The sequence below is a fragment of the Saccopteryx leptura genome, chromosome 10 (genome assembly GCF_036850995.1).
Source record: "Saccopteryx leptura isolate mSacLep1 chromosome 10, mSacLep1_pri_phased_curated, whole genome shotgun sequence".
NCBI classification, from domain to species: Eukaryota; Metazoa; Chordata; class Mammalia; order Chiroptera; family Emballonuridae; genus Saccopteryx; species Saccopteryx leptura.
In genome coordinates this window covers 7,195,031-7,219,940 of record NC_089512.1, presented here as the reverse complement: position 1 = coordinate 7,219,940, position 24,910 = coordinate 7,195,031, and the positions used below count along the sequence as shown (strand labels likewise).

Below are 24,910 nucleotides of genomic sequence, written 5' to 3'. Positions count from 1 at the left end.
GACCAGGCTCCTCTCAGCAAAGGCAGACCTGTCTGCTGCTGCATTCTCAGGGGCTGGCAGCAGCAGCCTCCCTTGAAGGGGCACATAGGCAGCACATGTACTACAGTGACATACTTGCTTTGAGTTTAGAGGAACATATTTATGTGGTTTGCTCCACTCCTTTGTATGGTTAGCTCATTATTCTTGTCCTGGTGTAGGAATGGCCTCTAGGGACCTCCTGCTGGTCAGGACAGAATTGCAAGGTCCTATTACGTTTAGAACCTGCCCTATGCCCCACCCCCACCCCCCATGCCAGTGCCCGGGGCTAGGAAAACTGTGGGCCATGGGGAAACAAGATTTGAAATGTGTGGAGCCAGAAGCTTATCTCTGGAAAATTATTCCAAATCATATAATATATATCATGAAAAAAATTGATTAAAGTTTCCTAAATTTGAAAAAACCCTGGTCATTTATGTGGCATCATCAATAAAAGTTAATAGAAAAATAACATTTCTAAACTATTGGTCATGGCCAGTTGGCTCAATGGTAGAGCATTGGCCCTGCGTGTGGAAGTCCCGGGTTTGATTCCTGGCAAGGGCACACAGGAGAAGCGCCCATCTGCTTCTCCACCCTTCCCCCTCTCCTTCCTCTCTCTCTCTCTTCGCCTCCCACAGCCACGGATCCATTGGAGCAAAGTTGGCCCTGGCACTGACAGCTCCATGGCCTCCGCCTCAGGCACTAGAATGGCTCTGGCTGCAAGGAAGCAACACCCCAGATGGGCAGAGCATTGCCCCCTGGTGGGCATGCCCAGTGGATCCCAGTCAGGCGCATGCGGGAGTCTGTCTGCCTGCCTCCCCCTCCCCCCACCCCACTTCTCACTTTGGAAAAATACAAAAAAATAATAATAATAAATAAATAATCTAAACTATCAATAATTAAAACACAAATCTCAAATCAACTATGTTAGAATGAGGACTAAATTATCTTTCTATTCTCTAAACACCCCCACCCACCACCAAATTAGAAAATCCTTACTCTACACAGAAGCCACCAGAATGAACAGCCAGAAAATGTAGGGAGAAAGTATTACAGAAACGTATCAAGAAGACACCACAACTATGCTATTGTTCTGAATTTTGCCTTGTACTATTTGTCAACTTTTTAATATTTGTAATTTGTCATGATTTCTTATTAATTCACCTGCTTCTACTTTTGAATTAATAATGTTGTTTTTCTAAAATAGAGACCCTAAAAATGCACAGGTCTCAGTACCCACTCAACCTGGATTGCTTTTGGCAGAAGGGAGGAAGGAAGGGTGAAGGCCCCTTAGGGCGATTCAGCCCTGACTCCATTTCCTGGGGCTTTGAAGCAGGGGCCACTCAGGTGCAACAGCACACCTGAGACACCTCAAAGATGGAGGCAGCCAGGGCTCACGCTCCATCCCCCACCCAGCTCAGGCCCTAAAGCTCAGCCAGGAGCCCTGGCTGCCTCAGCCAGGGTGTTGCCTCTGGGCCACCCCAGTCTGGCCTGATGGTCACTTTCTCCAACCCCAAGGTGGCCCCCCGAGGAGCCCCAGCACAGCAGTTGTATTTCTGGGTGACATTCTTAGGAAGGAGTAGTTGGTGGGGGGCAGTGGAGAAAGGTGAGTCAGACTGGGCCCCACCTGCCCGCCCACCCTGGGCACTGAGGCCTCAACAGTTCTGCTGGCTCTAGAAGTGGAAAGGGGACAGAGTCCAGGCAGCCCGGGAACGCAGACGCACCCTCAGGCCATTTTCCCATTGATGGCTACCAGACAGAGAGAGGCGCATGTTGGGTCACCCACTCTGGGTGGCAGTCCCCTTTATTGGCATTGGTTGCTGAGCAGCTAGATGCTGCAGGTGGTCCTGGATTTGGAGCAGAATGGCATCCAACATGTGCAGGACGGTGAGGAGCAGGGCGTGATCTGAGGTCAGGGTACTTCGTTTACAGGGTCCAGAGGTGTCCATGGTCCCCTGTGGAAGCTGAGAGTAGGACAAGAGGCAAGAGTGAGAGCGGAGGGACAGGTCGGAAGTGGGATGAGGGGCAGCCACCGAGCTGGGGAGGGGGTGATGGAGGATCTGTGGCTAAGGTGGTCGTGGGGCCCACGGGGGCTGGATGAGGACTAGGCGGTAAAGGGGACAGAGGGGGCAGGGTACTGGCCGCGGTGTGTGGTCAGGGGCTGATGGGTGTGAACATCTGCAGGGGGGAGGGGGGGGGGAGGGGGCGGCCGGAGCACCACAGATACGGGAGCATCGGTGGGCTGTGGGGCGGAGGGATCGGAAGACCAGGGTTCAGAGCGTAGGTGGAAGGAGGCGGCAGTGCGGAGCAGTGCTCACCTGGCTCAGGGTGGCCCGTGAGCGCCGCTGCTGCAGCACCTTGCGGCTGATCATCAGTATCATGGGGATAGAGAGTGTGACGCCGGCCACGGGGTAGAGCGGGTTCATCTCCATACCCATCCAGTGGCCCCGACAGCCCAGGCTGGCCCTGCAACCCTCCAGGCTGTTTGGCTGACAGCCCCAGGGCTGCAAGTCCAGCCCCACCTGGTACCACAGGGGTCGAGACCAGGCATGGGCGGGTGCAGACCTTGCCAGTAGGAGCAGCAAGAACAGGAAGGATGGTGCGCACAGCATGGCTGCGGCCAGTGGAACTTGGGCGCCTGGCAACGAGCAAACGCCCCTCCCCCGACAGCGGGTTCCAGGGTTCCATCCGGGCTATGGCCTTTCACAAAGGACAGCCTGCCAGAAAATGTCATAGGAGTAGGGGTGGGAGCCGTTCCCACCCTGGCAGGACGGCTGGCTGGCTGGCAGGCAGGCGTGTGGCTCAGGACTAAAATCTCCTGTTCCCTCCCTTCTCTGTCCCTAATACCGACCCCTAGAACTCCACCGCCCCTGTGCTGCCGTCCACAGAGCCCCTCCGCCCAGCCTACCAACAGTCTGCAGCATAGTAGAGCGAGCGCCCAGGCGCTGGGACCCTCACCCTCGGAATGAAGCCTGAGGCTCACCGTGGCCTCCCCTCCCATCTCCACCATGGTCCTGAACACACCTGCTGTACCCTACACCAGGAGCACTAAGGCTTCTCACAGCAGGAGTTTTGTTTTATTTTCTTCAAAGCATTTCTTTTTTAAAATTTTAGTGAGAGGAGGGGAGGCAGAGACAGACTCCCACAAGCACAGACCAGGATTCACTCGCCAAGCCCACTAGAGAGTGATGCTCTGCCCATCTCAGGCCACTGCTCCGTTGATCAGCAACTGAGCCTTTTTTTTTTTTTTTTTAGCGGCTGAGGCAGAGGCCATGGAGCCATTCTCAGTGCCCCTGGCCAGCTCCCTTGAACCAATCGAGGCATGGCTGCTGGAGAGGAAGAGACAGTGAGAGACAGAGACAGAGACAGAGAGAAGGGAAGGGCAGTGCAGGGGAGGGGAGGGGAGCGGATGGGTGCTTCTCCTGTGTCCCCTGGCCGGGAATCCAACTGGGACATCCACAGGTAGGCTAAAGCTCTACCACTGAGCCAGCCGGCCAGGGCCCAAAGCATTTCTAAGTAGCTACAATTTCTTGTTTAAGGTCTGCCTTCTACACCAGCACAAAAGCTTCACTCAGCCAATGTTTACCAAGCACTGCCACAAGTCAGGCACTGTTCCTGGTGCCAGGACACGGTGACAGAGTAGACAAAAAGCCTTGACTTCCTGGGCTGACGTTCTGGGGGTGGCACTGACACACGCTAAGCTGGAAACAGAGCTGGGCAAAGTGACTCAGGGACTTGGAGGGCAGGGCAGTCTCTGTCCACCCACCCAGCACTGTTGCAAGCACTTTGTGGCATTTCCTCACTGAATACTCACTGAGTAACCAGGAGGCGGGACTATTACCATTCCTGCTCTACTGATGAGGAGACAGAGGTCCAGGATGGTTCTAGGGCCTCCCACCCCCCAATCACTCAGAGTAGCAGCTGGCCAGAAAGCCTGCTGCTGCCCACTGGGCCACATGCCCAGTTGTTGGCATTTTATGCCAGAGATTGGCACATGCTTCTTGGCTGACAGTGACCTGCAAAAAGCCCATGTGACCTAATAATACAAAAAGGCATTATCCCAAGAAATCAGTCATGTGTGTTCTTACTTCTGAGTGCAGAGCAGCAGCACCCATGAACACCTTCGCTTCCCCAGCTGGTTGCTCAGGTGTCCACCCTACACCCTCTAGGGCTGCCCAGGGGCACCCAACCTGCCCTGCCCGATCTCCAGTGTCCCTGAGAACAGATCATTCCCAAGAAGCAGCTGTTTCCAACTACTTTACAACCAAGACCCAGGTGCCGAGGGCTGCACGTGGCTGGGGGCAAGCTTGGACCTGGCTGCTCCTACCTGGACCTGGCCTGCCAGCTCTACACTCTCCCTGCCTGACTCTGCCTTCAAGTCTTCCCCCAACTTTCAACTCCAGTTTCCACTTTGGAGTGTAAGAAGGGTCAGGAGCCAGGGCTATGGATCCCCTGACCCGCACCAAGCTACAGCAGAGCCTGGTGGTGGCCAAATGAGTCTTTATTCCTGAGGTTGAAAACACACACGCCCCACTGCCCCTGACCTGCCAGCGCCCCAGCCCAGGCCGACAGCACTGTGCTCAGAGTCCTAGAACCTCCATCCCTGAGTTGTCTATGTGTGTGTGTACAGAGGGGACTCCTGGGCGACATCTGGAGGCGGCACCGGGGTCGGGGGTTCTCACGGGTACCTCCGAAGGTAGGCAATCTCAGGCAGGGCAGCCGCATGGTCAGAACTTGGTAACCTGAGCAAGCAGACACGGGGAGCTCCTGTCAGTTACCCAGGGCACACACCAGCCCTCCCCCGGACAGCGACCTCTGCCCCGGGAGCAGCTTCAGCTGGAGGAGACAGAAGGGGAAGGCAGCGGGTCTACTGGGGTCAGAGGCATCCACCAAGGGTGGTGACTTCCTGGAGCTGGGGTCAGGGTGGGGACAAGCCATAGCTAAACACAAAGAGCTCAGTAGGCCAGAGGTCAGCTCACCAAAACAGGGTTGACTTGGTTGGATCTTGGGTGTTGGAGGGCAAAGATGACAGCATCGTGGACAGAGGCAAAGAGATGCTGCTTAGTGATCGATGCATCAAAGAACTGCCCGGCCTCAAGCTGGGTGACCACAGGAGCTGTTGGCAAGCAGTGGGTCTCTCCTGATTCCAAGAACCACCAGGAACCCCAGTCCTAGCCACCAACAGAATGCTGACCCCTGTCACCCTGGCTTCCACCTGCGTCTACAGCTAAAGTCCTACTCTTGACCTTTGACCCCTGCCTCCCAGGAGACCTCTGACCTCCAGTTTCCGTTTCAGAGAAAGACCTCAGATTCCTTGGCCAGGAGAGCCCCACCCTCTTCCCAAAGCACGCGCAGGGTCTCCACCCCACACACTGTGGCAGGCAGCCATGTACACCTCCACCTCGATCTCTCGGAAGTCGCGGAAAATCTGCAGCAGAAAAAGGGGCCAGAATCAGAGGGCGTCTCAGGGGCTGTGGGACACTCAGGCAGCCTCAGGGGAGGGAATTTAGAGGGGAAGCTCAGCAGGTTTGGGGGTCAGAAGGCTCAGAGAGCTCTCAGAACTGGGTCAGGGTAGAGGATTGAGGGCCTAGTTCTCCCCCAGTGCCCTTTTAAGGGTGTCCCGAGCCCCTTACATTCTTCAGGCTCTTGAGGCACACCGTGTCCACAAAGGAGAGGGTTCCCAGGTCCAGGACAAGGCTGTGGAAGTCTGGCTGAGGCAGGCCCAGGGTCTTCAGGGTGCACACATCTGGGGCCTTGGCATCTTCTTGACCGCTGGCTGCTGTATCCTGTAGTTCATTCTCTGTGCTCACCTGCTGGGGACCAGGCACACTACACGGGCTGCCCACAAGAGGGTGGAAGCAGGGAACACACAGACATGCAGGGATGCAGGGTCAGACGTGGAACAAGCATGTAACACCCACATATATGAGGCATGCAGGGGACACACCAGGACACAGACATGGGGAGCCTCTTGTATATAAACAGGAGAGACATTTGAAGATACACAGTAGAGGACACCCTGACTCAGGGAGCACATAGAGACATGCATATACTGCTCTGTTACCTCCTGGGCCCAAGCTTATAGGACCACTTAAGAAGGATGGGTGCTAAGAGACCATACCGTACCCTCAGTCAGCCAGGGTGGCATGGGTAGGGGGCCAAGGGACAGACCAGAAGAGACGCATGCACACATGTGTGCACACCAACACCTCAGCACCCCACTGGGCCTCTGATGGAGCTTAGTGTCCCCTTTGATCCTGTTTCCCCCCTACACCCAGTTCCTTTTCCTCTACCCATGAGTACAGTTTGTGGGGTCCTGTGGACTCTACAAATTCAAGGTCTTCATGGAGGCCTCAGACCAGACAGGAAGCCACAGGCACAGTTCTATGGCATATCACTAGAGGTCCCTCCCCAGAGAATCGGATCCATCATCCCACTGACACAACCACCTTGACAGTGGCAGGTCCACGGCTGTCCTCACCAGGCATGTCGGCACACCCCCATCTCTGAAGCTCATGGCTGGTCCCCTGTCCCACTCCCATCCTCACCTTGGACTTGAAGCCCTCCACATCGACCCTGTCAATGTTTCCGTCACTGGTGTTGACATCGATGGCAACAGAAGTGCCCTTGGCGGCCACAGCCTAGGTGGGGGGAGAGGGGGGACAGGAAAGGGTTGTCCCAGCTGCCATACAGCAGCTGTGCCAGGCAGGCCTGGTGTTGCCCCCTAGCTTTGGGCACATAGGTGGACCAATAACCGACGCTTGGGACCCGAGGCCAGGCTGTGGGTTTTGATCAGCTCTGGGAACAGTCATAAATGGAAGACTACGGCAATGGTGCATGCTGGCAGTGGCTCCATCACTGGCAGTGTCTCCGGAGGTAGAGAAGAACAAGCCCCACCCACAAGGAACAAAGAGGGATAAAGGACTGGGTGGGGAGGCGGGGGCGGGGACAAGGCGGGGCGCTGCCAGCTGCAGGACTGGGGGCAGTGGCCACTGGTTCTCAGGGCCCCGCCTGTGTCCGGACCTTCTTCCGCAGTGGCTTCAGCTTGAGCTCCTGCTTCCTGAGCAGCTTCCTCTTCCGGGAGATGAGGTCGTCAACGTCCACACCACACTGGGGGCAAATGTCAGGATGTGGGCACTCCGGGGAGGTGAGGGACCCCCAATACCGAGCCCAGAACCCCAGGCCTCACCCTGTGTTTCAGCGCATCGCTGTAGAGCTCGGCGTTGGCAAAGTACACGGTGGCGGAGGAGCGGAAGACCTTCACGCCTGGGACCTCCCTGGCCTGCGGATGGGTCACAGTAGGGCTCCATGTTGTTCGTGTGCCTTTCCTGCCCCGAGTGCCCCAGTGCCTTCCACCCCCAACCTCTGCTGCCCAACCAGCGGGGGCCCAGCCTGCGGCTATGCCATCGGGACAGCTTGCCCTGCTCCCGCCTTCTGCCCAGGCCCCCAGCTGCCCCGGGGCACCCTGCACCACTGCACCCCCCCCCCACCCTCCTGCCAGGACCTGGACTGGGTGTCAGTGGCTCTCAGGCCGCCCCTTGCGTCTCCGACCCCAGCCCCATGGTCTGTTTGCTACATGCCGCATGCAGACAGAGACCCTCCTCCGCTGCCATCGCAACCACGCCCTCCCCAGCTCCCGCCCCATCCGGGCACGCGTGCCCCGCCCCACCCCCATACCGCCCTCTGCCTTCAGCTGAGCTGCTCGCCCTCCTGTCTCCCCTCACTCTGCCTGATCACCGTGCTCAGCCTTCGAGGCTCCATGTTAGGGGGAAAGAGCTTGTTTTATTCTGAGGCCCCATCTCTGTTCTCGGCACTTGGCCTGGGACTTCTCAGGAGATCAATGATTTAGTGACACCGTCAGATCGCAAACCAGACTCTCCAACATGCTGGCGCCCAGGATAGTGCCCCTCACACGTCCCTGACCCAGGACTGCTCTGCGGGATGAGGTTTGTCCTGCTGGCTCCAGGAACCCCCTCCCCAGGTGCCCACATCCATCTCTGTCCATCTGTCCTATGGCCTTTCCTAGCCTGTCATATTCTGAGTGGGAACCACAGATCCAGACCCCTCCCTTGAAATTCCAGGAACCAGAGTGTGCTGGTCAGGCACGGAGGGGACTGATGAAGGCCCACCTGCCTCTGCCCCACCCTGAACGCCCCCTTCCTGCACAGCCCCTGCTGCTCACCTCTGAGTACTCTGCCACGTCTCTGTAGACATCTGTGTCTGGGATCTGCCCCAGGATGGAATAGTGGGGCCTGCAGAGAGACGGAATGTGTGTGGGGGGTGAGGACCGGGGGGAACCAGGAGCCTGGCACCATCCCACGGTGAGTGAAAGCTGGGGAGAGCCAGTGTGGACCTCAACCCTCACCAGCTGGAATGGAGGAGCCCGAGAGGGGTGACTCACAGCTGCGTGCGGACTATCACCAGCAGCAGGGAGAACACGACTGCCACCGCCAGGCCCAGGTCTAGGTTCAGCAGGAGGGTAGCCACAAAGGTCACCAGCCAGATGAGCTAAAAACAGAAGGGCATAGCGGTCAACAGGGCCTAACAGGCCCACTGGGGCTGAAGACCTTGGTCGCACCCCAGGGCTTGCAGGCCTCTTACCAAATCCATGCGATTGGCCTTCCAGAGGGGGCATATGTCCTTGACCTGCAGCAGCATGCCCTTCAAGTTCACGATAATGGTGGCCGCCAGGACTGCCTGCGGCGGGGCAGGGTTACCAGGGCTGCAGTGGGGTGCCCCAAACTGACAACCCTGACCCCCCGAGTCTTGAGCCAGACCCTAAGCGCCTGGGCATAACCCCAAACACACGCTACTACCCGCCCCTGAACCCGACAGCTTGGATCTAACTCTGGAAGGTTCAAACCCTTGACCCTTGGCTCCAAATCTCACTCCAAAGATCTCAACCTTGAAAAACAGGGCAGGCCTGGCCTGTGGTGGCGCAGTGGATAAAGCGTCAACCTGGAACGCGGAGGTCACTGGTTCAAAACCCTGGGCTTGCCCGTAAAGGCACACACATGAGAAGCAACGGCTATGAGTTGATGGTTCCTGCTCCTCCCCACTCCCTTGTTCTCTCTCTCTCCCCTCTCTATAATCCATAAATAAAATCTTGAAAAGACAAAAAAGAAAAACAGCATGAGCTCATCTCCCTGCCCCTCACCTTGGGCCTGACTGACTGATCTGAGCCCCTGGCCTGGTCACGGCCCTCAATCCTGTCTGGATGAGGTGGGAGCTCACCTTGGGCAGGTCTTGGAAGAGTTCCCCAAGTTTGATGATGATAATGAGGATGAAGAGGGAGGAGATGGCTCCGGCCACCTGCAGGGTAAGGGTGAGCAGGGGGTGGGGTGGAGGGTGGGGAAACAGGTGGTGAGCGGGGTGGGACTGCCCGGGTCCAGTGGTCTGTGTGCACAGATGCACAGCCCCGCCCATACCTGAAGCCCACCTGTGTGTTGCCCCCGGTGCTCTCTTGGACCAGGCTCCGAGACATGGAGCAGCTCACAGGGAAGCACTGGAAGATGCCCCCGATGAGGTTACTGAGGCCCAGGGCCACCAGCTCCTGGTGAGGGGAGTGCAGGTGTGAGGAGACTTCCCCAGCAGTGCCTGTCACTGTGCTACTGTGTCTAGGCCTACACACCCCCAACCTCCGTCTCCATGCAATAATCCCATGGAGCTGCCTGCTCTCCCACCCTGTCCCCACATGGTCCCAGAGTATCTGCTTGCTGTCGCCCTGTGTCCCACCTGATACCCCATCCCCCCCAGGCCCCGGGGTCTCTTGTACAGCAGGTTGCCCCTATGTGTCCAACGTCCTATCCCCCAGACCTGATTGCTGTCCACCCGGTAGCCGTGCCTCAGGGCGAAGATCTTCCCCAGCGAGATGGCAATGGCGAACCCAACCACAGCGATGGTGAAGGCGTTTCCCACCAGCTTTGCAAACAGCTGGGGACTGGGGGCCGCTGGGGGGACCAGCCTGTGAGGTACACCTGTGAGGTACATCTGGGAGGCGCTGGCCCTGGCCGCCCCACCTCCCCTGACCTCCAGGGGCTGGAGCTCACCCTGCAGGGATGTTGCCCACGACATCCACCCTAAATCTTTGCTTCAGGCCCACGCCATAGGAGATACCGGTGGCCCCGATGAGCTGGAGGAGAGGACAAAGTCAGGGAAGGGAGGGCTGGCGTCACTGTCGGGGGACGGAGAAACCACTTTGGGAATAAAGAGGGAGGTCTGAAGCAAAACCTTCAGAGGGGTGGGGAGAAGTTGGATAGGCTGAGAGACAGCACTCCCGGGGAAAGAGATGCTGTCCGAGGCGGAAAGACACCGAGGTGCGGCTTCCTGCCATGTCCCCCTGCCCCCGGGAACTCGCACCAGTGCCCACTTCAGCTAGTCTTTAAATATCCAGGGGGTGCCCACAGGGATGTAGCTTCATTTGCCCCTCTGCCCTGCTCCCTAGAATCCGAACCGTTAGCAGTTCCCCGGGGAGCGGCATGGGCAGATGTCGCCGCAGCTTGTCATTCAATATCTTCACCACCACGAGCACCACCCCTGCCACAGCTGCAGTGACCACAGTGCCAACCACGCTCTGGGGCAGCTTCCGGCAGACCTCCAGCACTGTCTGAGGGGAGGTGGGGTCACAGCCAGTACTCAATGTCATGGGACACATCCCCCATCCCTTCTCCCACCATCACTCACATAGATGAGGGACAGTGGCCCAAAGGGGCTGCTCAGTTGGAGGCCAAACACATACTTGAGCTGTGAAACGAAGACCTGCACAGATGCGGCTGTGGTGTAGCCACGGACCAGAGGCTCGGACAGGTAGGTGACCACAAAGCCGAAATGGACCAGGCCCAGCCCCACCTGTGGGGTGGCCAGGGGTAGTCAGGGTATACAGGGGCCCCACGGGTGGCTGGAGCAGAGCCCAGGACAGGAGGGATCAGAGGGAGATGTGAGGAGGATGACAATGGTCAGACACTCAGAGGAACCGGCAGACAGGGTGGGAGTGGGTTTGGCAGTGGGCAAGCAGCTGGGGCGGGGGAGGCAGTCCTGACTGCCGCACACCTGGAAGAGGCCAACCAGCACACTGAGAGTGGAGGCCAGCTGCACCCGGACAGTGTCTCTGGCTTTTGTATCGACTGTGGAGTTCACGGCCTGCAGGAAGTCCTTATCAGGAGCCAGGGATTCTGTCACACTCCCCACCATCACGGACATGACAGCAAAGGTGCCTGTAGGGACAGTGCAGGTCTAAAGGGTAGAGGACACTATCCTACCCTGGAGCCCTGGTCTTCAGGGAGAAGCCAGGAGACATCAGTTCTAGACAAATATCCTCAGACTATGCCATGCAGTAGAGACAGTGGCTCAAGGGCTCCTGAGAGTGGCTAGAAATGTTGGCCCTGAAACATCTACTCTGCCCCACCTGTGCCCATTAGCTCAGGACCACACCCCTTGCAAAAGATGGAATGGGGAAGGGGGCACAGTCTGCCTCAAGTATGAGGCCTATACCAAGTCTGGGCCCCTTGAGTTGCTCCACCCATCCACATCCTTCCGGAACCGGGGTCTCTAGGTACATGAGTCTGTGGCCCCCTGCTCAGAAGCCTTGTCCTGCCTGGGAAAGACACTTAGGCGAGTCTCCCAGCCGCCCCGCACCAGTGCTGCCCTCTTCACTAAGTTCACTTGCTCTCCATGCCTGTCCTCACCCTATCCTCAATGGGGGGGGGTGGGTATCCTCCTGCAGGGCTGGGCCTGGCTCCACTCACCCACGGAGATATGCCGGGAAGTGCCAAACAGGAAGTAGATAAAGACAGGGTAGAAGGAACTGTAGAGGCCAAACACAGGGGGCAGTCCAGCCAGGAGGGCATAAGCTAGGCCTGGAAGAGAAATGTTTGCAATAAGGGCTTGGAGGCTGGTCCTTGAAAAAATAAGGAAATCCCAGCACTAGGCATGAGCCTTAGTTCCAGGAGCAGGGGCCGTGGCTTCAGATTTTTCTTTCTTTTTTTTGGCGGGGGGAGGGGGGGTGTTCAGGGCCAGGGTCACCATCCCAAAGCTCTGGACCAAGGGCGGCTCACCCTGCGGTAGCTGCATAATGGCCACACTTAGACCAGACAACATATCACCCAGAAGCCAGTCACGCACAGGATACCGGGGCAGCCAGGCTAACACCGGGAGGCGCTGGAGCAGAAGGGCTCGCGCCTGAGCGCGGGAGCACCTGGGGGCACAAGGGTGGGTATCAGGGACAGAGGCTACCGAAGTCCTGCCAGCGTTCCCCTCCAGTCCTCCCCCAGCCTTACCGAAACCAGGCTCGCCACTGGCGGGTCCCAGCTGCTGGGCCCCGGCGCCCCAGCTCCTCCAGCTGTTCCTGGCTCAGCAGTGGCCGCTCCACGTGGTAGTCTCGTCTCTTCAGCTCCATTACCTCTGTTGTGGCCAGGAGTGCCTCTGCGTCACTCGGTCTGGGGGAGTGAGACCAGGGACACAGTGAGGGCACTCTCGGCCCGACCGCCCCCATGCCTCCACCTCGAACTCACCTGACTTCTCGAGGCCTCAATATCTAAACAGCTCCAGCCTCTAGCTGGCCCCATGCCCATGCCCAAAAGAGGGGAGTACCTGAACTTTGGCTGGTGGAAACCTCTTGCTGGGCCAAAGTCCCCCACCAAGAGGCAGCAGGATGAGCACAGTCCACACCTCCAAACCTGGTGTGGCTACTCAGCCCCGACTGCTCTGCCAGTCCAGGTCCCAGGCGGACTGCCCCTCCAGCCTCCTTCCCTGAGCCCCTTGATCGCCCCAGCCAATCTCTGTTCAGGCTGAGTCCTTCTCTAGTGGCCCCATGAGCCCAGTGCTGCCAGCACACACCAGGAAGAATCTGGAAAACTGGGGCTCCAGTTCTTCAGGCACAGCCCTCTTGAGATGTACCCCTCCCCTCTAAGGGAAGGAAAGTAGAAAGGCTAAGATTGCCCCTGGGCCTCCAGCCCTCTATTCCAAGTTGTGGACAAGCTCAGCCTAATCTGAGAAAGCCAGGGAAGGGCTCTCACCTAGAGGGAGAGGCTTCCATCTGGAAAGGGAAGCCCCCACTTGAAGTGGGAGAAGATCTCGTGTGGCAATAGATCTATCTCAGGACAACCTCATCTAGGGGGAAGCTTTCACCCAACAGCAAAGTTGTCACCAGCCAGATAAGTTTTGTCCTGGGGGAGAATCCCTGATCTTCCTAGAGGTGCCCACCTGAACGGAAGGGATGATCTCACTTGGGAATAGGAGATCTGGGAATTTCTCATCTGGAGGAAGCTCTCGCCTGGGGGGAAGCTGTCCTGGAAATCAATCTCACTTGGAAATAGGCGCTTATTAGAAGGGGAGCTAGCTCTACCAGCCAGAAGCTTCCCACCAGCTGGGAAAGTGTTCACCAGCCAGGGAAGTTCTGCTACGGAGGGTGCTCTCGCCTAAGGGAAGCGCTCACCTGGCGAAGCTCCCACCTGGAGTGGGAGAGAGCTGTCACCTGGGAATAGATCTCAGAGGGGCCATCTTACCGGGAGGAAAGCTCTCCCCTGCTGAGAAAGCTTTCATCTGTCAAGAAAATTCTGATCTCCAGGCGGAAGATCCCACCTAGGGAGCAGGCACTCACCTGGGAAGGGCCCCTCTCTATACTGGGTGTTCCGATTGGAGGAGGGAGTGGAGTGGTGCAAAGAAGATCCTCAGAGACTTGGCATCGCTATCTCACAGAGATCTTTGAGCCCCTTCGTCCTTCGTCCTTCCTCCTCCTCCTCCTCCTCCTCCTCCTACACGAGTCACTCAGGTCTTCCCCACCCCGGCAGGACCTGCGCTTGGCGGGCGTGGCCTAGATTCTCGGCCCCTCCTTCTGGGGGGAACCCGAGCTCGAGCGCTCAATCCCAAATCCGTAGGACAGCTGGGCGAACTCAGGTCGCCTCTACGGACTCCTTTGCAGCGATCTGCCAACACTAACGCGCCCTGCCAGAGCCCCTCCTGGGCCGGGGCGCCTCCGCTTGCGGCCGCCTCCCCGAGGCCCTAGCCCTTAAGGCAGCGCTCGAGGGACTTCCCGCACAGTGCTCAGGGGCTGGGCTCTCGCCGGCTCCCGCCCCCATCCCTCGCTGCAGCTGGGCAGCCGCCAGCAGAAAAGCAGAAAAGCAGAAACCCAAGGCTTTGCAGGCGGGATATGGCTGCTCCTGACTTGTATGTAGGTACCCCTTTCGAGCTAACCCAAGCCGGGCGCCTGCGCGGAGGCCATGTGGCGGCCCGCGCCTCGCGGACACCAGGAACGGGGCCGCGCCCTGCACTCACCCGGACGCTTCCGACAGCCCCATGGCGGGCGCACTGCCAGGTACCAGCTACGCTTAACAGTTCAGGCCCAAAGCCGCTATGGGCCGAAAGGCGGGGCTGGGACTGGGGCAAGATCTGGAGCGTGCACCCAAGGACCAATCCCCGGGCTGGACGAGGAAGATTTAGTCCAATCAGCATACTCGGGCGGGCCCTCAGTGCAGCTCTCTGGGCGGGGCGAACCCCGAGGAGGGAGATTTAACCCCTTCGTCCCCTGCGGTCTGCCTTTGGCTGCTCAGCCCTCCACCCTGAGCTGGGTGGAACTGCAGAACTGGAACCTGCGGCCCCAGGTTCCTGAGTGGGGTGGGGCTGATACCAGGTCCTGACTTCTTGCGGAGGGTCCACGTGGGATGGGTAAGGAAAACCCCCAAGTAGGCAGGATTCCTGGGAACGTGGCTAGTGACCAGAGCCTTCCAAAGCTCATAGGGGTCAGTGCTGTCAATGGGTAAAGGGTTAGCAGTGACAGTTCCTGTAGTTAGTTTGACCCCTGGCCAGGGCAAATACCAGCCCGCAAGATTTAGGGAGTCATCATGCTGGTGCCTTGACGGAGGGGTATTTCCCTTGAGACCTTACTCCCAGCACTTGTGCTTATACTTGAGGCCCCAATCACAAGGCCAGGACTGAGGGTAAAAGGGATGGGAACCTGGTCCAAATCTCCTATGATATGGGCTAAAAATAGCTGAATATTCTTAGGAGGAAGCAGTGTTCAGATTTCTCCCAAAGGTCAGCCTGGTTTGAATCATTCATAGCCACCCTCCTACCCCACCAAACAAAAGAGACAACAATCATTTTCTATAGAAGTTTATTCCCAAAACAGAGCGCGGCTTCACGGAACAATTTACACAGACAGGAAAAGGGGCCACGGGGCTGAATGGAGTGGTGACCCCCAGAGAGGAGCATGTACAGAACCTAGGATATAGCAAGGACAACCCCCTCTTCCCGCAGTGGACCCCTCAACCCTTCAAGAGCTGGGGTCATTCTGGGTAACGAGAGCTCGGGTCCTGGCTGGTGGGATTTGGCACCAGTTAGTAAAGTTAAATTTTTTAATCTCCTTGGAAACTGCCTTCCAAGAGTATGCATGGGGGAGGGGAATGTCTGCACAGACCTTCCCCGCAACCCAACATGACCCTTGTTCCCAGTGGTAAGAGGATGCCTACTCTGGAGGCCTTCTGGGTCTGCTGTTCAGCAGGGAACTCAGGCCTGACCTTCCGGCCTGGGAGAGCTAGGAGTTGGAAACCCCTGTAGATGACCAGGTCCAGGGTCCTCACCGGTGAGATCCTTGAAGCCCCTCTCCCACATTTTCCACCTTCCATTTGTAAACAAAGGGGGGAAAACATTCTCAACTGTAAACAAAGTGTAAAAATTCAGTTTTAAGTTGTAAACAAAGTTTTTGAATGTTTTAAAACTTGACCTGTAAACAAAGTAATAAAATGTAAAGTCTCCAGTTCTGGACATCAGACAAAGTAATAAAAACGAGAGTTTTGTGAACAGGGTCCTAACAGTCATTTTTCCCTTTAGAAGGGAATAAAGGAGAGGTGGCACTGAGTCACTTCCTGCAGCCTAGGTGCCCAGGGCCAGGGAGGTGTCTGTAAACATGGGAGGCATGGCACCTCCCCTCCGCATCTCCAGTTCCCTTGCTTCTGCTCCCTTTGTTCTCCCTCCTACCCACCCTTTAGAAAAAATTCCAGCTGGGGGCAGTGTTAGGGAATTAAATGGCACCACAGACAAGGTTTGCTCACAGCAGGGGCAAGGGCTAAATAAAGACCCCTGTGTTCACCCTCTGCAGGAACGTCTGATTAGAGGCCTGAACCCCTCCCCATGGGAGAAAGGGAAGCCTTGCTCTGTAAACATGACATCTGCTGCTCCACCAGCACCCACAGCATCAGTCCTAGGTCATAAGGCAGTAAGTGGCAGGGACTCCACATAATAAAACATCCACATCCACAGAAGAGGCAGCATGAGCGAGCGCCTGTGAGGAGGTCAGAGGACCCTTGTTTCCAAGACCAACCCCTAGTCTCAGAAGTTTGGCCCTTGGGGCATCCAAGAGAAAGCAAAGATCAGTTTTGCACTTGGGCCCTGACAATATTCAGATCTACCTGGGAGGGCGGGGGACTGGAGGTATTTGCCTGAATCCACCCCAGTAAGATGACAGAAAAGAGCCTATGGTTTGTCAAGAACCCAAATGGGGCCAGCCAAACTCCGCACCTCTTTCCCTCTGTCCCCCTCCCCCTCCCAGCCCAGCCTCAGAACCCCAGGCAACAGAAAAGCTGAAAAATAACATAAGCATATCTCTCTGGTTACAAAGGTACAAAATGTATAAAAGCCTCCCTTCAGTTCCCAGGCCCTGTCCACCTGTTCCACTCACGCTCACATGCTCACGGTGAGCACGGAAGCTCAGCACTCAGCAACAGGGAAAGCTGGGGTGGCCTTGGAACCAGCCCCTGACTCCTGGGGTCTCCCAGGTTAGCCCCAATCCTCCATCGCCCTCAGCTGTTCCTCAGTTGTCCGGCTGTCCGGCTGCTCCTCAGGAGTGACCTTCACTTTTGGGAACTCTGCAGAAGTGAATGTGGAGATCAAAGCAGGTTGCTGAGAGGACTGTGAGTCAGGTGACTCTGGACTCCCCCCCCAAGGCTGGGCCTGAGCCACCTCCCCTCACCACCACCCTCACCTTTGTTTTTCAGTCCCTAGACCCATCATGCCCATGCTAGGGTTCTCCGACCCCTTCACCCACATCCATCAGGAGACCCCTTGGCTGGCCACCTATGTCTTTAAGCACTTAGCAAGCACCTACTGTGTACAGACACCATGTTAAGCAGTTGACAGGTATTGTCTCAAAAATCTCCATAGCTCAAAGAGTTTGTTACTGCACACACATTTTGCAGATACGGACACTGAGGCTCAGAGAGGTCAGATGTGACTCCAAAGCCTGAACTCCTGCTCAGTCTCCCCAGCTCCTCTCACCCCCAACAGCCAGATACCAAGGCTAGGCTGCAGGAGGACCCGGATGGTACTCACAGCTCCCTCCAAGCCCCAACCCCCACAGCCTTCCAGAGCCCCTGGGCACCAGGCCCCCTAATCCCCTGCCCTGCTTGCCTTCCTTTCTTCTCTGCCAACTCTGCTCAGATTCTGTTGGTCTCCTGTCCCACCCCCGGGGCCCGCTTCCCTCCAGAGTGGACCTAGCTGTTCCCCCTTAAAACTCAACTCTCCTTACCCCGGCCGGTTGGCTCAGCAGTAGAGTGTTGGCCCAGCATATGGAAGTCCCAGGTTCAACTTCCCACCAGGGCACACAAGAGAAGCGCCCATTTGCTTCTTCACCCTTCCTTCTCTCCTTCCTCTCTCTCTCTTCCTCTCCTGCAGCCAAGGCTCCATTGGAGCAAAGTAGGCCCAGGTGCTGAGAACGGCTCCATGGCCTCCACCTCAGGTGCTAGAGTGGCTCCAGCCGCAACGGAGCAATGCCCCAGATGGGCAGAGCATCGCCCCCTGGTGGGCATGCCAGGTTGGTCCCCATCTGGCGCACGCAGGAGTCTGTCTGACTGCCTCCCTGTTTCCAACTTTGGAAAAATACAAAAAAAACCCAAAAAACAAAAAAACACTCAACTCTCCTTTTGGCTTCTAAGTTCTAAGGTCTGGCGACTGCTGGTTTCCCCCCACTTCCTCTGACTCCAGTGTGTGAGCTGCTTCCCAGGCGTGTCTGCCACCCCCTACCCCACAGATGCCCCACGGGCACCCAAGATGCCCCAGGCCCCAGCTCAATTCCTGTGTGCTCAACCCCACAGTGCCCAAAGGCAGAAGGGACTTAGTATTGACTAAATAAGTCAGCGAATGAATGACTGACCAGCGAAGTTAGCTCTTCAGCTTGGCGTATAAGACAGACATATGTGGCACTGCTTCTGGCCCCTCCTGTCCCACGCTCACTTCCTGAGCACAGCCTCCTGAGCCTTCTCAGCCTTGGCTTCTGCACTGCCCCCTCCGCTAGCTCAGGCCCTTTAGAAGGCATGCTACTGTTCCTCTGTAGCCCCAGGGGTGCAGGGGAGGGTGGCCAGCCCAATCACATAGCCAGCAAGCCCCTATTAGTCACATCCCCACTCCCTGCCGGATTCCTGCCCTAAGCCTGTGGCCCCCCGGCTATGCTGAGCCTGGGAGGACCCACACATCCTTCTGTGGCAGAGCACAGGGCGGTGCACAGGAGGCTGTCCTAAGCTGGTGAGGAGATGAGCAGGTGGCTGGACCCTGCTTACTCTGAGTCTGGAGACAGCTCCGAGATGCTATGGGAGGTGGCAGAGCGTGGCGTGGAGGGCCCGAGAGCAGAGGCTGTGGCGGAAGGCGTGGCAGTGGTGTGAGGGCCAGAAGGCGTGCTTGAGGACTGCACGGAGGAGGAGAGAGCTGAGGAGTTGAAGGAGGCGAGGATAGAGGAGAGAATGTCCAGCTGCTCTGTGGATGGGCCATGGCCAGGGCCGCTGGCCGGGTCCTCCTGAACTCTGAGCAGCTCTGGGGGTGGCCCAAGGCCTTCTCGTGAGGGGTGCCGGCTAGGCACACGGTCCAGCTGCTCCCCTGAGTTCGATCTCCTGGACAGAGAGTCCAAGGGCCGATGTGGCAAGAGGGGGTCCCTTGAGAGTTGCCTCTGGGAAGACAGGGGCAGAGGCGGGGGCTGTGGGTCAAGGTCCCGGGCACTGTGGGGCGGGGGGAGTGTGCTCAACCACTCGCAGGGTGCCCCCAGGTCCAGCGCATCCCGTGACCTGAAGCGGCTGCCCATGGTGCCAGGGTAGTCCCTGGGTGGCTGCCTCCGTGGTAGGGTGCTGCCCCGATCCCTGGGCTCCAGACGGCCTGGCACGGCATCCAGGTGTTCCTGTGAACCTGGCCGACTCAGGGCATGCAGAACAGGGCCAGGGGCCTCCTGCAGTCGCTCACGGCTCAGCTGCCGCCGGAGGAGCAGGTCCAGCTGTTCACGGGAGGAGTAGCGGCTAGCCGGCTGTGAAAGGCTGCCTGTGCCCCCGCCAGCACAGATGCGACCGTAGGAGGCGGCCGGCACCACACGGTGCCCCAAGGTGGCTGCCCGGCACCAGGACAACTCAGGGGTACCTCGTGTCTGTGGCACCAGTGGGCACGGCAGTCGATTCTTCAGGATGCCTGTGGGAGAAGAAATGAGGGACACAGTTTGCACGTGAGGAGGCAGGAACTCCCTGGGCCTGGGACCACGGCAGCCTTGGGACCCCTGTGCCATAGGGTTGGGAGCAGAGGGGCAGCAGGACAGGGGTCAGAGTGGGGAGGCAGTAACTGCCAGGTCAGAACAGGACAGTCCCCATGGGCAGGGGGAGGGGCGAGCCACCCCCATACCAGGTGCAGGGGGGCAGCCCCAGGCCTTGGTGATGCAGACAGGGTCGAGGGCAGAAATCCCCTAGGGTGGTGCGGGGACACTACCCGGGGTCCCTGTGATGCAGAAGTGAGGGCAGAAAGCCCTTGAGTTAGGGCATGGCCAAGCTTTCCAGATCCCTTACAGCAGGACAGGGCACAGAAACCCTCCAGGTTAGAGCAGGAGCTCTGAGATCTGAGGCTCGGAAGCTCCTAGGGTACCCACAAAGCAGACTGGGGGTGCGGCAGGGGGAAGAACCCCCTGGGTGGGGGCAGGAGTAGCCCCGGGGGTATCTGTGGTGCAGACCAAGTCGTGATGGGACAGTCCCCCAGAGACTGTGATTCAGAACAGAGTAGCAGAAACCCCCAGATCAGAGCAAGAGGAGCTGTCAGGGTCCCTGCAAAGCCACGTGGGGTTAGGAGGGTGCAATTCCCCGAGTCAGGGCATGGGCAGTCCCGGGGTCCCGGAGTGCAGGCCAGGGTCAGTGCCCCCACCTTTCCTCTGGCGCTGGGCCCGACCCAGGGAGGCTTCATCCCCGCTGGTGAGGGACAGGTCCGGTGGGTTGTTGTTGGCTGCGTCCTTGCTGGTGTCCAGCCCCAGGCGCCGTTCGGAGCCCCAGGTCTGCAGAGCACAGGGAGCAGCTTCGCACTCCCCCAGGGCTGGCCAGTAGGGCAGGAGGTCGTTGCCATCCACATCTGAGAGCCAAGGCAGGTTACAGGTAGGAACAGGAGGTGTCTCTGAGATCAGTGGGGCCATCCAGGAAGGGGGTTACTGACAAGCCCTCACTCTCAACTGGAAGTTGGCAGAGACTGGAGGTGGGGAAACCTGATGGCTGAGAGACTGGAGGTGGGGAAACCTGATGGCTGAGAGACTGGAGGTGGGGAAACCTGATGGCTGAGAGACTGGAGGTGGGGAAACCTGATGGCTGAGAGACTGGAGGTGGGGAAACCTGATGGCTGAGAGCGGAACCCCAACCTCAGGGAGGACCAGGGGCTGGGGCAGACATCTCACCCTCTAACACCCCTGACCTTGCCCTCCTGTTACCCAGGCTGACCCTGGGTCTCCCGTCAGCGGAACACTGCTGGATGGGGAGAGAGGTGCAGGGGCCCAGTGATGACCCCAGGTTCCCAATAGGTTGGTCCCAGGAATCCTCAGGGTATAGTAGGTCCTTGGGTCATACCCAAGTAGGATATGGGGTGTCTCTTGGCCACCCATGGGGTCAGAGAGCCCCATCACCTTTGGGGTGGGTGAGGAGCCTCTCACTGTGGGCGGCCCGGCAGAGGGGACGCTGGAAACGCCCCCGTGGTCGGCCATTGTCCTCGCTTTCTGAGGATGGGATGGACAGACTTCTCTCTTCCTCCAAGGACAAGTCACTGTCGGAGTCAGAGTCTGCACCTGGAGGTGGGGAGGCCAGGAGGAGGAAGGCTGAGCAGTGTCTTGGAGAGGGGAGGGACGTGGGGAACCCTGAGAGTGGCTGCAGAGAGGGAGACGGAGCTGGGGACGTGGGGAACCCTGAGAGTGGCTGCAGAGGGGGAGACGGAGCTGGGGGCCTGGGGAACCCTGAGAGTGGCTGCAGAGAGGGAGACGGAGCTGGGGGCCTGGGGAACCCTGAGAGTGGCTGCAGAGAGGGAGACGGAGCTGGGGACGTGGGGAACCCTGAGAGTGGCTGCAGAGAGGGAGACGGAGCTGGGGACGTGGGGAACCCTGAGAGTGGCTGCAGAGAGGGAGACGGAGCTGGGGACGTGGGGAACCCTGAGAGTGGCTGCAGAGAGGGAGACGGAGCTGGGGACGTGGGGAACCCTGAGAGTGGCTGCAGAGGGGGAGACGGAGCTGGGGGCCTGGGGAACCCTGAGAGTGGCTGCAGAGGGGGAGACGGAGCTGGGGGCCTGGGGAACCCTGAGAGTGGCTGCAGAGGGGGAGACGGAGCTGGGGGCCTGGGAAACCCTGAGAGTGGCTGCAGAGGGGGAGACGGAGCTGGGGCCTGGGGAACCCTGAGAGTGGCTGCAGAGAGGGAGACGGAGCTGGGGACGTGGGGAACCCTGAGAGTGGCTGCAGAGAGGGAGACGGAGCTGGGGACGTGGGGAACCCTGAGAGTGGCTGCAGAGAGGGAGACGGAGCTGGGGGCCTGGGGAACCCTGAGAGTGGCTGCAGAGGGGGAGACGGAGCTGGGGGCCTGGGGAACCCTGAGAGTGGCTGCAGAGAGGGAGACGGAGCTGGGGGCCTGGGGAACCCTGAGAGTGGCTGCAGAGGGGGAGACGGAGCTGGGGGCCTGGGGAACCCTGAGAGTGGCTGCAGAGAGGGAGACAGAGCTGGGGGCCTGGGGAACCCTGAGAGTGGCTGCAGAGGGGGAGACGGAGCTGGGGGCCTGGGGAACCCTGAGAGTGGCTGCAGAGGGGGAGACGGAGCAGTGTTTTGGAGAGGGGAGGGACGTGGGGAACCCTGAGAGTGGCTGCAGAGGGGGAGACGGAGCAGTGTCTTGGAGAGGGGAGGGACGTGGGGAACCCTGAGAGTGGCTGCAGAGGGGGAGACGGAGCAGTGTCTCGGAGAGGGGAGGGACGTGGGGAACCCTGAGAGTGGCTGCAGAGGGGGAGACGGAGCTGGGGGCCTGGGGAGAGCCCGGAGCGGGCACAGGAAGAAGAGGGCTGGGACTTGTCGGGAGAACCGGGGCTGGGTGGCTGGCTGCCTCCTGGGGCAGCGACCTGGGAAGCCTGGCCCACCGTAGTCAGCCACGGCTCTCAATTTGGGGCAGAAGAAAGGGGAATCGGGGAGGGATCCTTCGCCTCCCCCCTCCCTGGCCCGGGCCCCCACCTCCACCAGCGTCTCGATGGAACATGGCCACATCCAGGTCAGTGGGGCCAGCGTGAGCCTGGAGGCTGTGCTCAGTGTGGTCAGCAGCCGAGCCATGTCGAACCAAGACATTGTCCCTGGAAATGCAGGAGCCCACCCATCCAAAAGGAATGTTAGAGGGGGCTCTAGGCTGGCCCTCTGCGCATGCCTGTGGAATGGTTCCAAGGCATCCAGGGCAGAGGCAGCAGCAGAGGCCCAGATGGCCAGGACGGGGACCCGGTCGTGCCCACTCTGGTAAAGGGGGGCTGGTCTGAGCTGTGTCCCCAGCACAAGGAGGCTCCGCCCCTCACCTGAGGCAGCCGCGGCCCCTCTGGCTCTCTTGGTCCTGGTTCCGGCCGGAGCGGACACTGCTCACTGAGGAGACGGTGGAGGCGCCCAGAGTGATGCGGATGAGGCCGCTCTCCTCGAAGAGGGCCGTGTTGTTGTAAGCCCCAGGCCCCTGGGGGTGAGGGGCAGGGCTATGAGCCGGCACTGGAGAAGCCTCCAACCCTGGCTTCCTGGGACCTCTGCCTGCTGCCCCAGCCCGGACAGCCCCTTACCGTCCCAGGTGCTGGCCTGGCCTCCTCGGGCGCTGCCTTCCTGCCCAGGCAGGCTGGTGTCCAGGCGGCGCGGGCATCTGCATTCAGGACACAGAAGAGCAGCAGCACGGCCAGGCCCTGCAGGTCAGCAAGGGTCAGTGAGAGACTGGAAATGAGTCAGAGGAGGGCAGAGCGGGACTACCAGGGGGTCACCCAGTGAGAAAGTCAGGGCAAGTCGGCCAAGGCAGGGAGAGGTCTGAGGGGCACATGGGAACGGAGATGGTGAAGGTCAGTGTGGCCAGAAGGAGCCAGATGCCTTGCTGTTGGTGAAGGTCAGTCTAGGACCAGCACCTGGCCTGCTGTCAGTCACCGAGCAAGAGTCAAACCCAGACTGGGCCAATGCCCTGCCCAGGGTTGGACGCCCCACCCCGCCGAAGCTCCACCTGGTCCAGGCTGCCGGAGGAAGGCCAGCATTACCTGGAGCCCGCAGAGGCCGGCGTGGAGGTAGTGGAAGACCAGGACGCTGTTGTTGACTGCCAGGAGGCCAAAGAGCCAGGAGGCACTGACCAGCAGGAGGAGCAGAAAGGAGCTGCGAAGGGTCCTGCCGTGGGAACATGGGAGGACACAGTAGGACACACAAGAGTCACACAGGGCCTGACCAGGCGGTGGTGCAGTGGATAGAGCGTCAGACTGGGATGCGGAGGACCCAGGTTCGAGACCCTGAGGTTGCCAGCTTGAGAGCGGGCTCATCGGGTTTGAGCAAAGCTCACCAGCTTGGACCCAAGGTCACTGGCTTGAGCAAGGGGTTACTTGGTCTGCTGAAGGCCCGCGGTCAAGGCACATATGAGAAAGCAATCAATGAACAATTAAGATGTCGCAACGAAAAACCGATGATTGATGCTTCTCATCTCTCTCCTGTCTGTCTGTCCCTATCTATCCCTCTCTGTCTCTGTAAAAAAAAAAAAGGGGGGGGGATCGAGGTATATTCGCCGTGGAGGCGCCATTACCCTGGGCCCTGCGGACCAGATCTTGAAGCAGCCACAGTCAGGCTCCTGCCACAGCTGTAAGAGAACATCTGCCATCTTTTCTGCATAAGCTGCATTGAATTTTTGGGGAACAGGTTTAATTAAAGTTGGTCTGATCCAGATTGGCTTGCAGAGGATTGCTCACCCCCCCCCCCCTTGGACTGTGGTTCTGTGGTGCAAATGGAGTGTAGGATGCAGTTGTCTGGGCTAGAATGACAGAAGCCTAATGTCCAAGATGGAGAAGAAACAAAGAAAGAAATGAAAGCCTCTTTTCAGGCCAAATCACAAAGGCCATGAAATTTAACTTTTATTTACATTGGGCAGGACTGTCAAGTGGCTGATCAGTAATGTTTCAGCTTTTAGCTGAAATAAATATTAACTTATAATCAAGAAAGAAAAAGTGTGATTTGAATTTATGCGATTTTATGACCAAATTCACTTATAACCATGAAGCTTGTCAACATCTGGCTGCTTCTGCTAGTGGTTTTGCTCTGTGGGAAGAAACATCTGGGTGACCGACTAGAAAAGAGGTCTTTTGAAAAGGCCCCATGCCCTGGCTGTTCCCACCTGACTTTGAAGGTGGAATTCTCCTCAACAGTTGTGGATTATGGTAATGATACTATTCTAAATGTTCCCATCCATATTTTTTGTTTCAAACTTACTTTAAACATTAGCTTTTACCAAAAAAAAAAATTTCTTTTTTTTTTCTTCAGTATATATTTAAATGGGTTGAGTGCACAGCGCTTGGATGTTAACTTTGCTGAAGCATAGCTAGCTTATATGAAGCAAGGAACATTGATGATTTGAATTAATTTTCTAAAACTTGGTTCCATGGAATGGGTGCTACT

The 24,910-nt window shown here is 58.2% G+C and overlaps 2 protein-coding genes across 2 annotated transcripts in view; both read right to left on the bottom strand.

The window, feature by feature from the left end:
• Nucleotides 1-1,174: 1,174 nt before the first annotated feature.
• On the bottom strand, nucleotides 1,175-2,635 carry TMEM89 (transmembrane protein 89). The gene is made up of 2 exons (XM_066351803.1): nucleotides 2,334-2,635; nucleotides 1,175-1,979 (listed from the first exon to the last, which is right to left on the bottom strand). The coding sequence occupies exons 1-2, from the start codon at nucleotides 2,625-2,627 to the stop codon at nucleotides 1,794-1,796; spliced, it is 480 nt and encodes a 159-aa protein (XP_066207900.1). The 5' UTR covers nucleotides 2,628-2,635; the 3' UTR covers nucleotides 1,175-1,793.
• A 1,988-nt stretch (nucleotides 2,636-4,623) lies between these two features.
• The window catches only part of CELSR3 (cadherin EGF LAG seven-pass G-type receptor 3), a 40,761-nt gene continuing 20,474 nt past the window's right edge, over nucleotides 4,624-24,910 (bottom strand). The window contains 27 exon segments of the mRNA XM_066351805.1: nucleotides 4,624-4,757; nucleotides 4,995-5,131; nucleotides 5,389-5,443; nucleotides 5,649-5,828; nucleotides 6,564-6,656; nucleotides 7,039-7,125; nucleotides 7,205-7,297; nucleotides 8,198-8,267; nucleotides 8,417-8,523; nucleotides 8,617-8,712; nucleotides 9,250-9,327; nucleotides 9,455-9,568; nucleotides 9,832-9,979; nucleotides 10,065-10,147; nucleotides 10,469-10,621; nucleotides 10,699-10,863; nucleotides 11,065-11,228; nucleotides 11,760-11,870; nucleotides 12,069-12,208; nucleotides 12,291-12,449; nucleotides 18,561-19,449; nucleotides 20,167-20,367; nucleotides 20,909-21,067; nucleotides 22,481-22,596; nucleotides 22,810-22,958; nucleotides 23,059-23,175; nucleotides 23,515-23,638. Coding sequence (XP_066207902.1) covers nucleotides 4,743-4,757; nucleotides 4,995-5,131; nucleotides 5,389-5,443; nucleotides 5,649-5,828; nucleotides 6,564-6,656; nucleotides 7,039-7,125; nucleotides 7,205-7,297; nucleotides 8,198-8,267; nucleotides 8,417-8,523; nucleotides 8,617-8,712; nucleotides 9,250-9,327; nucleotides 9,455-9,568; nucleotides 9,832-9,979; nucleotides 10,065-10,147; nucleotides 10,469-10,621; nucleotides 10,699-10,863; nucleotides 11,065-11,228; nucleotides 11,760-11,870; nucleotides 12,069-12,208; nucleotides 12,291-12,449; nucleotides 18,561-19,449; nucleotides 20,167-20,367; nucleotides 20,909-21,067; nucleotides 22,481-22,596; nucleotides 22,810-22,958; nucleotides 23,059-23,175; nucleotides 23,515-23,638 — 4,003 coding nt within the window. The 3' untranslated portion in view covers nucleotides 4,624-4,742.

What these genes read in the sequence shown, in the direction of transcription:
- TMEM89 (XM_066351803.1), bottom strand. Translation starts at nt 2,627, where the DNA reads ATGCTGTGCGCACCATCCTTCCTGTTCTTGCTGCTCCTACTGGCAAGG. An exon ending in CACGGGCCACCCTGAGCCAG is followed by an intron (nt 1,980 to 2,333) that starts GTGAGCACTGCT and finishes TCCTACTCTCAG; the next exon opens with CTTCCACAGGGGACCATGGA.